A 12,842-nucleotide genomic window follows, 5' to 3' on the forward strand; every position below is an offset into this window, starting at 1 on the left:
TTATAAACACTGAGAGTGGGATTATAAATCATTATAAACATTGAGAGTGGGATTATAAATCATTTTAAACACAGAGTCGGATTATAAATCATTATAAACACAGAGTGGGATTATAAATCATTATAAACACAGAGTGGGATTATAAATCATTATAAACACTGAGAGATAGATTATAAATCATTATAAACACTGAGAGTGGGATTATAAATCATTATAAACACAGAGAGGGATTATAAATCATTATAAACACCAGAGAGTGGGATTATAAATCATTATAAACAAAGAGTGGGATTATAAATCATTATAAACACCAGATAGTGGGATTATAAATCATTATAAACACCAGAGAGTGGGATTATAATTCATTATAAAACAAGAGAGTGGGATTATAAATCATTATAAACACCAGAGAGTGGGATTATAAATCATTATAAACACACAGAGTGGGATTATAAATCATTATAAACACCAGAGAGTGGGATTATAAATCATGACAAACACTGAGAGTGGGATTATAAATCATTATAAACTCCAGATATTGGGATTATAAATCATTATAAACACACAGAGTGGGATTATAAATCATTATAAACACACAGAGTGGGATTATAAATCATTATAAACACCGAGAGTGGGATTATAAATCATTATAAACACCGAGAGTGAGATTACAAATCATTATTATCACCGAGAGTGGGATTATAAATCATTATAATCACTGAAAGTGGGATTATAAATCATTATAAACACCGAAAGTGGGATTATAAATCATTATAAACACTGAGAGTGGGATTATAAATCATTATAAACAACAGAGAGTGGGATTATAAATCTTTATAAACACAGAGAGTGGGATTATAAATCATTATAAACACTGAGAGTGGGATTATAAATCATTATAATCACCAAAATTGGGATTATAAATCATTATAAACACTGAGAGTGGGATTATAAATCATTATAAACACCAGAGAGTGGGATTATAAACCTTTATAAACACTGAGAGTGGGATTATACATCATTATAAACACTGAGAGTGGGATTATAAATCATAAACACTGAGAGTGGGATTATAGATCATTATAAACATTATGAGAGTGGGATTATAAATCATTATAAATACCGGAGATTGGGATTATAAATCATTATAAACACAGAGTGGGATTATAAATCATTATAAACACTGAGAGTGGGATTATAAATCATTATAAACACAGAGTGGGATTATAAATCATTATAAACACAGAGTGGGATTATAAATCATTATAAACACAGAGTGTGGGATTATAAATCATTATAAACACTGAGAGTGGGATTATAAATCATTATAAACACAGAGTGGGATTATAAATCATTATAAACACTGAGAGTGGGATTATAAATCATTATAAACACAGAGTGGGATTATAAATCATTATAAACACAGAGTGGGATTATAAATCATTATAAACACAGAGTGTGGGATTATAAATCATTATAAACACTGAGAGTGGGATTATAAATCATTATAAACACAGAGTATGGGATTATAAATCATTATAAACACAGAGAGTAGGATTATAAATCATTATAAACACAGAGTGGGATTATAAATCATTATAAACACAGAGAGTGGGATTATAAATCATTATAAACACAGAGAGTGGGATTATAAATCATTATAAACACAGAGAGTGGGATTATAAATCATTATAAACACAGAGAGTTGGATTATAAATCATTATAAACACAGAGAGTGGGATTATAAATCATTATAAACACAGAGAGTGGGATTATAAATCATTATAAACACAGAGAGTTGGATTATAAATCATTATAAACACTGAGAGTGGGATTATAAATCATTATAAACACAGAGTGGGATTATAAATCATTATAAACACAGAGATTGGGATTATAAATCATTATAAACACAGAGAGTGGGATTATAAATCATTATAAACACTGAGAGTGGGATTATAAATCATTATAAACAGAGAGAGTGGGATTATAAATCATTATAAACACAGAGAGTGGGATTATAAATCATTATAAACACAGAGAGTGGGATTATAAATCATTATAAACACAGAGAGTGGGATTATAAATCATTATAAACACAGAGTGGGATTATAAATCATTATAAACACAGAGAGTGGGATTATAAATCATTATAAACACAGAGAGTGGGATTATAAATCATTATAAACACAGAGTGGGATTATAAATCATAGAACATAGAATCATAAAACAGAATATCAGTTAATAAACCTAAGTGTATGTAATAATAGCCTTCGTGGTAAGATGTGTGTTTATAGGTGAACTTGACTTATAGCCTCTCTGTACAGAGTTGAGTTAGATAAGTGTGTGTTTAATCATTAACTGTAACGTGGGGTTTAAATGTTCTCTCTTACAGTGCGCTCTCTCACACAGACTCTCACACACACTCATACACACACACACTCTACACTAACATCCGACTGCAGTATCTTTGGATTTACGATATTCCTGCTAATACTCTAATTAACAGTAAGATTAATAATCAGCATGGCGTATTGGTGGAGTTTCTCGGCTGAGACGTGGGCGCTGATCGTGATCCTCTTTAGTCTCATCCTGCTGTAAGTGCTGTCTCACTTTATCTCACCGTGTTAGTGACCGGTACTTACACTGTACATGGGCTACACATCAGGAAATGAGTTCTTTGACTCTGAATATTTTACACTCATTCATCAGATTTTTAGTAGAGTGGTGTGGAATAAATCTTCAGTGTGTTGATGTATGTTACAGCTGATAAACAGTTCATAAAGAACTAATGTCTTGTGTAGATGCTCCTTTAATTGATCTACTTGTAAATCTGTACAAGAAACATGAAAAGGACACCTTGAGGGCATTAACTCAGCATAGGATGACCTGAGGGCTGAAGTCGTCTCAGTTCCACACTGAGAATCAGATGGAAGGACACCCATATATGGACATATAATGTCTTTAATAAAGCATACATTTAGAGATAAGTCAGGAGCTGAGATCAGAGAGGGGGGGCAGAGAGGAGGGGGGGGAGTAGGGTGGGTAAAGGAGGTAAAGGATCAGATAAACAGCAATATGATGTTTAAAACTCCAACAACGCCTCCGTTCCTGTTAATGATTTCCACACCACAGTTTTTTAAATTGAAAAACAAACATTTCTCTCATCTTTCCTGCTCTCTTATTTTCTTCCACTCCTCTCCATAGAAACACCTGTGTTCTGTCGTTCTCAGGTATGGGTACTGGCCGTATGGTTTCTTTAAGCGTTTGGGAGTGTCTGGTCCTAAACCCATACCATTTTTAGGAACCATGTTAGAATATCGTAAGGTGAGTTTATTTATTCTATCCTATAAAAATGACATTATATAATAAACTCAGTGTGAGAGTTATTTACAGAATATCTTTCTCTGATTTTCAGGGAATCCACACTTTTGATCTGGAGTGTTTTCAGAAGTACGGCAAGATTTGGGGGTGAGTGTGTTACAGTCTGGATTTAGCGATACAGAGAGACACAGCTCACAGAGAACGCTAACATTCAGTAAGGTGTTTAACAGGTCTGATGCTGGGAAAATAACGTTCCTGCAGTGTTCAGAGAAAATGGTAACGTTATTGTAATGCTACTTCTGCAACGTTCCAGCTAATGTTATACAATTAAATCAACTAAAAATCAAATGTTCCCGGAACAACAACAGTGAAGAAAACTCTGACAGATTAAATGATCCAATAACCAAAAGTTCCTAAAATCATAACAGTCATAAAACCAAACCTTCATTTGATCTAAAATCGTTAGCTGGGGTTCGGGCGAGGGTTTAGTTGGCTAAGAGAGAGCCTGATCAGAATGTTGGGGAACGCTGAAAATGTTGTTCCAGCAACATTCTTCATATGTGGGATATGATCACCATCACTCACACTGCAGTCTCAGGTACACAGGAACTAACATTACACTCTGTGTTTATTATTTATATATTAAAAATATTATATAAATTATGTATCAGTTCAGCTGGACACAGTGTGTTGATTTATACAGAGTGTTACTCTCGCTAACTCTAACTGCTAACAGGCTAATGGTTTAATGTTTCTGTTTAATGCTGCAGCTGGTAAATCTGATGTGATGTCAGAGGTCTGATGTTTGTCATGTTAATTACAGTATATATGACGCGAGACAGCCGGTCCTCTGTATCCTGGACACAGAGATCATCAAAACTGTTCTGATTAAAGAGTGTTACTCTCTCTTCACCAACCGCAGAGTGAGACACACACACACACACACACACACACACATACATATACACTTACACTTATACTTAATACTGACTGGTGGGGGCAGAGGCAGAGGGGGGCATAGAGACAGACAGATGGTAAGAAAGACAGAACAGTGTAGAAGTGTAGGTGAAACTCTCTCTGTTATCAAAGAACCCAGGTTTCATGCTCGGTGTTTCACTATGGGAGATATAGACCACTCCCGGATTGCACCTATATCCTCCATAACAATTAAGTGGGCACAGACCTACCAGCTCCCAGCACTGTATGTGCTAAGGATGGTTTGGGTACGTCTTAGCCCAACTTGCTGCTGAACAATCATCTTGAATTGAAACTGTCTTGAGTAAGGCCCATGAAGTAGCCATACCCCATGTGGAGTGGGCTCTCAAGCCCTTAGGTGGTTGAAGGCCCCTGCAAATATACGCTCTGGAGATCCGATGAAACAGCCGTTGACAAGACAATGGCTTCCCTTTGTAAGGAGTAGCCCAAGACACAAACAGCTGGTCATGAGTCCTGTATCAATGACAGACCCTGTTCCCTCACTCTGGGTAGAGTGGGGGAAATTAAGTTTAGAGGAGGGAATGGATAAAGAAGGACGTTTGGCCATGGGTGGGCTAGAGCATCCACACCCAGTGATGCACTTTTGTCTGATAGAGGGAATTGAGCGTTTTCTACAGCAGGCCACATGCCGTTCACAGGTCTGCCCATTAAAGTCGCTCCCAAGCCCTTTAAGGACACGTCTGTTGTCATAGAAACTCTCATTGACACTGCCCCTAGGGGAATCCCCGTTCTAAAAATCGCGAGGCTTTTCCAGTTCCTGAACTGTACTACGTCACTCAAGCCATAAGACCCAGCATCTGTAAGCACATTCATTATGGAACCACTTTCCCCATCCAAAAGTGGGTGATACATTGTGTGAAAGACGCAATCCTTCCCTCTGTCAGTGTGACTCGATAAGAGAGAGAGAGCCTATGCTGAACCCCAGATATTTTGTTTGTTCAGAGGGCTCCAAACTACTCTTCATCATGTTGATCCTGAACCCCATGATGCTGAGATGCTTTAACACAATTTCTGCATCTTTCACTGGCTTCCACTGAAGGAGTGAGTGCTCCCTCTAGTGGCAGGACTAGGAGTGTTCCTTATATCTTTGCATTTTTGTGCATTTATTGCGTCTCTGTAACCTATCGCCCTCGGCTGCATGCCTGGCTGCGATGGTGCAACATTTATTAATGTGTTTACTGAACTTAGGGAGCAAATCGCCTTCATCCTGTGGCTTGGATGCGATGATGCATTCTTTATGGTCAACTTCCCCGAACTGAAAAGTGTTTGAGTGCTTGACGACATGACTGTGAACTCCCTCGTCTCTCTGAACTTGAGGAAAGCTTACTGAACTCAGAACAAGAGGGCTGTATACCTCCCTTCTTCACTTTGTGGACAGAGAGAGAACGGCCAGGGAATGCCTGTGTGTCAGGTCGCATGCTTCTTCTTCCTCTCCTCCTGGTGGGACGGACGGTTTTTAGCCACCACGGCTGCAAATGAATGCTTTCCCCAAGGTCCAGAGCCATCTGGTCATGATCACTGGCCAACTTGCTGCCCGCTGTGAGCAGGTCTTAGAGCCCTGCCGCCCGCTCGTCTCCCTCTTGTTGCCGCGGCTGCTGCAAAGCCCTGTCGAGCCAGTTGAGCGGGTGGTCACTGCACTTGCTTACATGGCAAACAGAGGTTAAAAGCCTCATCCTCCTATTTCCTGAGGGTGCTGGTTTCCCTCATCTTCTCGATGGCCAGGCCAAACAGCCCCTTAATAGGATCATAAGCAGCATCTATTATTTCTGATTTCTGCGCATTGCCCAAGCCTGACAGGTTTAGCCATAATGCTGTCTCACCTGATACAGCCAAGCCCATCACATGGCCACATCCCTAAACCGCGACTTAGGAAGAACACAGAATCGGCTCATTCACCACACAAATTTAGTCCCAGAATACCAGGTTCAGCGCTCCTGAGTCCAGCTGCCATCCCATCTCATCCATCTGACAGTAAAGTCACCGCATTCAGCGAGCATATGGACTGTCCCGCATATTTATACATCCTCTGATAAATCGACGCTATCAGTCGTTCCATCTTACTCGGCAGCGAAATCTGAGAGGAGACAGAAATAGATCAACGATTCGGATGGAGGTGGTAGGCTAACATGGCATGCCCATAGTGAAAGATCGAGTGGAGTTAGAAAAAGAACACCAACTTTCAAACTATTAGATCTTTAATTGTGATAAATTTCAAAATATATTTCTTATTTCACTCAGAATTTTCGTCTGAACGGTCCTCTGTACGACGCCGTGTCCATCGTCGAGGATGAGGACTGGAAACGAATCAGGAGTGTTCTCTCTCCATCATTCACCAGCGGAAGACTGAAGGAGGTGTGTGTGTGTGTGTGTGTGTGAGTGTGTGTGAGTGTGTTTTAATGTTTCTTTTAATAATTAAACACACACATTGACTTACTCTTGATGATAACATTAACAGCTGATGTTCTTTCTGTTTCTCAGATGTTTGGAATCATGAAGTCACATTCTCACTCTTTGGTTAAAAATCTGCAGAAGGTGTCTGAGCGAGGAGAATCAGCAGATATTAAAGAGTAAATCATTAAACTCAACACAGCTGTGTGTCTTTATTCTCTGCATGTTTCTTTGATCTGATGATGGTTTTTGGTCATTTTAGGTTTTTTGGAGCATACAGTATGGATGTGGTGACGAGCACAGCGTTTAGTGTCGATATCGACTCCCTGAACAACCCCAAAGATCCGTTCGTGACCAACATCAAGAAAATGCTGAAGTTCGACTTACTCAACCCTCTGTTCGTCGCTGTTGGTAATTTACTGATTTCAGATTAATATTCCAATAAAATTTAGACACTTTACATTTACATTTGCTGTGTTTCTGCTGTTATTTAATATTCTCTTTCTTTTCCGCACAGCGCTGTTCCCCTTTATTGCTCCGGTGTTGGAGAAAATGGATTTTGCCTTCTTCCCGACTGCAGTGACTGATTTCTTTTACGCCTCACTGCGAAAGATCAAGTCTGAGCGTGTGGTCAAGGATAATAAGGTACAACCTAAAAAAACTTAAATTGCTCTATTCACTTTAGATGTTATTGAGGTTTAACTGTTTGTTGTCTTTGACTTTCTGCAGAAACGAGTGGACTTCATGCAGCTGATGATCGATTCTCAGAAATCAGAAAAAGATGATCTGAACATCAAAGAGACAAACAAAGGTATTTTCCTCTAGTAAAAGTCTCTTTGACACTAAAATGATGAGGTTTTGTACGTCTTTAATGTATGATGCTGTTATGTCCAGCAATGCCAAAATCTACTGCTGGGATCAAGCCTTAGAAATAGATCAGGTTATATATTAAAAAAAGAATTAGACAAAAGCAATATAAAGTCTTCTTGTGTGTGTGTGTGTGTGTGTGTGTGTGTGTGTGTGTGTGTGTGTGTGTGTGTGTTTGACATCTGAAGGTCTGAATGATCATGAGATTCTGTCCCAGTCCATGATCTTCATCTTTGCTGGTTATGAGACGAGCAGCAGCACTCTATCATTTCTTTTCTACAATCTGGCCAGTAATCCAGAGACAATGAAGAAACTCCAGAAAGAAATCGATGAAACCTTCCCTAATAAGGTGATTCACTTATATTTATATTAAAGATATTATATAAAAATTTATATCAATCACATATGCAGAGAACATGTGATGTTCTACAGAGAGACAGGGGCAGGGGTCTACTTCAAGACTGAGAAAGGGGTCCACACAGAAACCAAGACAGGTGTTTTACAAATAGACTGATACAGTCTATATGACGTCTGAAATAGGTCTACATGAAGTCTGAAACAGTGGTCTACACAGAGACTGAGACAGGGGTCTACAGAAAAACTAAGACAGGGTTTTATGTGAAGTCTGAGACAGGGGTCTATATAAAATCTTAAACAGAAGTCTACACAGAGACCCTGATAGGGATCTACAAAAAGTCTAAAGCTGGGGTCTACACAAAGTCTTAGAAAGGGGTCTACAAAAGACTGAGACAGGGGTATACATAAAGTCTGAGACAGGGGTCTACAGAGAGCCTGAGACAAGGGTCTATATGAAGTCTGAGACATGGGTCCACACAGAAACTGAGACAGGGGTCTACACAGAGACAGAGATAGGGGTCTAAACAGAGACAGGGGCCTACAGAGATACTGATACAGGAGTCTACACAAAGACCGAGACAGGGGTCTGTACAGAGACAGTGACAGGTGTCCACACAGAGACTGAGACAGGGTTCTACACAGAAACTGAGACAGGGGACTATATGAAGTCTGAGACAGGGGTTTGCACATAATCTGAGACAGAGTTTGAAGTGAAATCTGAGACAGGGGTCTACCTGAAGACTAAGATAGGGGTCTACATAAAGTCTGAGACAAGGGTCTACATGAAGTCTAAGACAGGGTCTTGTGTTAAGACTGAGACAGGGGTCTATGTGAAGTCTGAGACAGGGGTCTACAGAGGGACTGAGATAGGGGTCTACCCAAAGTCTTAGACAGGGGTCTACACAGAGTTCAAGACAAGGGTCTACATGAAGTCTGAGACAGAGATCTATATGACGTCTGAGACAGGGGTCTACACAGAGACTGAGACAGGGGTCTACACAGAGACTGAGACAGGGGTTTACAGAAAAACTGAGACAGGGTTCTATGTGAAGTCTGAGACAGAGGTCTACAAAGAGACCAAGATAAGGTTCTACACAAGTCTGAGACAGGGGTCTACAGAGCGACTGAGACAGGATCCTACAAAATGACTTAGACATATGTCTACAGGAAGACTGAGACAGGGGTCTACAGAGAGACTGAGACAGGGGTCTACATGAAGTCTGAGACAGGGGTCTACCCAAAGTCTTAGACAGGGGTCTACACAGAGTTCAAGACAAGGGTCTACATGAAGGCTGAGACAGGGGCCTACAGAGAGACTGAGACAGGGGTCTACACAGAGACTGAGACAGGGGTCTACACAGACTAAAAGAGGGGTCTACAGAGAGACTGTAACAGGGGTCTAGAGAGAGACTGTAACAGGGGTCTACATGAAGTCTGAGACAATGGTCTGTGTAAAGTTTGAGACATGGGTCTACACAGAGGCAGAGACAGTGGTCCACACAGACAGGGGTCTGCACAGAGACAGGGACAGGGGTCTACACAGAGACAGAGACAGGGGTCTGCACAGGGACAGGGGACTACATGACACAGGGGTCTGCACAGGGACAGGGGACTACATGAGACAGGGGTCTGCACAAAATCTGAGACAGAGTTCCAAGTGAAGTCTGAGACAGGGGTCATCATGAAGTCTAAGACAGGGATCTACATGATATCTGAGACAGGGGTCTACACAAAGTCTGAGATAAGGGTCTACGTAAAGTCTGAGACAGGGGTCTACGCAGTGACAGAGACAGGGGACAATGTGAAGTCAGACAGGGGTCTATATAAAGTCTGAGACAAGGTTCTATGTGAAGTCTGAGACAGGGGTCTACAGAACGACTAAGAAAGAGTTTTATGTTAAGTCTGAGAGAGGGATTTATTTTAAGTCTGAGACAGGGGTCTACACAAAGACTGAGACAGGAGTCAACGTGAAGTATGAGACATTGGTCTATATGATGTCTGAGATGGGTTTACATCAAGTCTGACACAAAGCTCTACACAGAGACTGAGACCGGGGTCTACACAGAGACCGAGACACGGGTCTACAGAAAAACTGAGGGTTCTATGTGATGTCTGAGACATGGGTCTACACAGAGGCCAAGATAGGGTTCTACACAAAGTCTGAGAAAGGGGTCTACAGAAAGTCTGACAGGGGTCTACATTAAGTCTGAGACAGGGGTCTACAGAGAGAGACCCCAGGGGTATGCAGACAGACAAGAGACAGGGACCTACACAAAGACTTTGTCAGGAGATGGCAGAGACAGAGACCAACAAATAGAAAGAGGCAGGGATCTAAAAGAAGACTTACGTTTCTACTCAAAGAATGAGACAGTGGTCGACAACCACACTGTGATATGGGTCTACACCGAGACCAAGACAGAGATCAGCATTGAGACTAATATGGGTCTACATAGAGACCAGGGTAGGGGTTAACCAGGTGATTAAATGAGTTTTTGACAAGGTATTATATGTGTTTTTTTCTTTTGTTTTTCAGGCTGAAGTTGATTATGATACAGTGATGAACATGGATTATCTGGATGCTGCTGTGAATGAGTCACTGAGATTGTACCCTGTTGCTCTTCGTCTGGAAAGAGTCTGCAAGAAAACTATTGAAATAAATGGCCTTACCATCCCAAAGGACACTGTAGTCATGATCCCCACTTACGCCTTACATAGAGACCCTGAATTTTGGCCTGACCCAGAGACCTTCAATCCTGAGAGGTACGATGGAATCTATCTTGCACTATGTAAAAAAAGTAAAAAAGGGTTTATTCAGCACAAGAGGCAGCAGCTGCTTGTACAATAACCAAAAAACAGAAGAGTGATTGCATCTGTAATGTTCTCAGGGGAGAAAAACATACCATCAGGAATGATCTAGGCCAGGGGTGTCCAATCTTATGTGCAAAGGGCAGGTGTTTTAATCAGGAGGAATCAGGTGTGGCTTCTGCTCTGTTGGAATGAAAACCTGCACCCACACGGCCCTTTGTGGATAAGATTTGACACTCCTGATCTAGACAAATAAAATCATGATTATTATCTGTAAAGGACAGAAACCCACCTGGTCCCTGTGTAAATCTTCAGATAGACACCATCATAATAGGGCTTTCTGATCTAATTCTTGGTGTGTATCTTCCATGTTGTTTCAGGTTCACTAAGGAGAACAAGGAGAGCATCGAGCAGTATGCCTACATGCCGTTTGGTTTAGGACCCAGGAACTGCATCGGGATGAGGTTTGCCCTTGTGGCCATGAAGCTGGCTGTTGTTGAGATACTGCAGAGATTCGACATCAGTCTTTCTGAGGAGACGAAGGTCAGGATCTTCAATCACTAATGATCTAACCATATAAAGATAATGTGACTAACACTAGTAATATCTAATACTAACATAAAACAGCATTAAGTACCACATTAAAAGGCTATCAATTTCCTTTCTTTACTTTTTATACTTGGTGTAGTTAAATGTTCTTAATTTTCTCATCTTCTAATCAGGTTCCTCTGAAGCTGAACAACAGTGGCTTTCTGGCTCCTGAAGAGCCCATCAAAATCATATTCACACCTCGGAAAAATTAATGTTTTATTCTACTCTAGTATCGGTGTAGCATAATATTAAAGATGTAACTATTTCATCATTACCATTATACCCAAAAGAACTACGGCTAACAGTATGGAAACATGCAAATAATTTCCAGAGAAGCATTTCAAGAACTGGTGTGTTTAGTTCCTGTCTGTTAACTACTTACTTTCCATCAACCTAATTGTCATGTTTAATTTCACAGTGTTTAATGTTACTTTCATACAGTTCTTTAATCATATCAGTCTGGGATTTATTGTTAAATTTAAATTTAGCATCTTTCTCTTTTTTTGTTCTGGTTGCCTGTATTCTGTAGTCTAAAAAGTAGATGTTTATCTCTAAATGTTTTTGGGAAGTATAATAAAACACACAGTAGTTCAGATGTAAGTCCTTGTTATGTTTTACTGCTAAAATACGAAGCTGAGCATAGCAATGTGCAGTGTTTTCTCTGTGAAATTATGAAATGAAAGCAGCTTGGAGCCACCAGGACTCTATCTTTTGGGTGCTTTTTTTTTTAAATAGAAAAATACAAAAACAGTAAAAAAAATTGGCAGTTTTTTTCACGACTTTTGATTCATGAATATAGAATTTGGTCAGAATCAAAATCAAGTTAATCGAGTAAATCTGAGAGCAATCATTCCTTCCAGTGGTAACAAAACCATAAAAAAAATCAGAGTGGTAAAGTTGTGCTTATAAACTAGAGACCAAGCCAGCAGCATTTGTTTAAGAAAGCATGAAAGTTTAACAGGGATTTGATCAATATTACGATTATATAACAAGAAGAAATTTAGACCACCTACATGAGAAAAATGTAATTAGGATTGAAATTCCATAAGTAAGTTGGACATGTCTGATCCAATTAATCTTAAAGGTGTAATTCAAGGTTGTAAAGTCCAACAAGTTGAGGCCACCCTGACTGTACTCATTCATCATAACAGATTTCTTCAAATGATATGTTCAGTTTTTCCAAACAGTATCTTGTCTATCATTTTACATATTTGGGGATCTACATGGAAAGACAGTACAGTGTAGGATAATCTAGAAATGCCCTCAGCTTTTGAAAATAGAACTCTAACTTTTAAAGAGAGATCTCTTAGGAGCCACTGATTAAATTTACATTTGGGTTCTTGCACAGCAGCAGCAACTCATACGACGTCAAGTTGACACCAGAAGTAGCGGAAGTATGCCCGGTCTATAGACCCTTTTTGTGTCAACGTCACAATGACATCACAGCACTAGCTGGAGGCAAAACAAAGGGAACACTGGAGGCGGCCAATACAAACCAGTACAGAGTCGGCTAC

The 12,842-nt window shown here is 39.9% G+C and overlaps 1 protein-coding gene across 2 annotated transcripts; it reads left to right on the forward strand.

The window, feature by feature from the left end:
* Window positions 1–2,395: 2,395 nt before the first annotated feature.
* On the forward strand, window positions 2,396–11,923 carry LOC131346501 (cytochrome P450 3A30-like). Of its 2 annotated transcripts, none has more exons than XM_058379956.1 (13): window positions 2,396–2,597; window positions 3,234–3,327; window positions 3,419–3,471; window positions 4,148–4,247; window positions 6,559–6,672; window positions 6,799–6,887; window positions 6,971–7,119; window positions 7,226–7,353; window positions 7,438–7,519; window positions 7,764–7,924; window positions 10,466–10,692; window positions 11,118–11,280; window positions 11,460–11,923. In XM_058379956.1, the coding sequence occupies exons 1-13, from the start codon at window positions 2,527–2,529 to the stop codon at window positions 11,538–11,540; spliced, it is 1,512 nt and encodes a 503-aa protein (XP_058235939.1). In that variant the 5' UTR covers window positions 2,396–2,526; the 3' UTR covers window positions 11,541–11,923. The 2 variants fall into 2 exon arrangements, with proteins under 2 accessions (XP_058235939.1, XP_058235940.1); XM_058379957.1 differs by having other exon boundaries at window positions 2,473–2,597; window positions 3,208–3,327.
* Window positions 11,924–12,842: the final 919 nt, after the last annotated feature.

Source organism: Hemibagrus wyckioides, linkage group LG26 (assembly GCF_019097595.1).
Source record: "Hemibagrus wyckioides isolate EC202008001 linkage group LG26, SWU_Hwy_1.0, whole genome shotgun sequence".
Classification (NCBI taxonomy): domain Eukaryota; kingdom Metazoa; phylum Chordata; class Actinopteri; order Siluriformes; family Bagridae; genus Hemibagrus; species Hemibagrus wyckioides.

Excerpts from the sequence above, each read along its gene's own strand:
- LOC131346501 (XM_058379956.1), top strand. The coding sequence starts at position 2,527 with ATGGCGTATTGGTGGAGTTTCTCGGCTGAGACGTGGGCGCTGATCGTG. Across the intron at positions 2,598-3,233 it reads CTCTTTAGTCTCATCCTGCT|GTATGGGTACTGGCCGTATG; the intron begins GTAAGTGCTGTC and ends TGTCGTTCTCAG. Across the intron at positions 3,472-4,147 it reads AAGTACGGCAAGATTTGGGG|TATATATGACGCGAGACAGC; the intron begins GTGAGTGTGTTA and ends TGTTAATTACAG.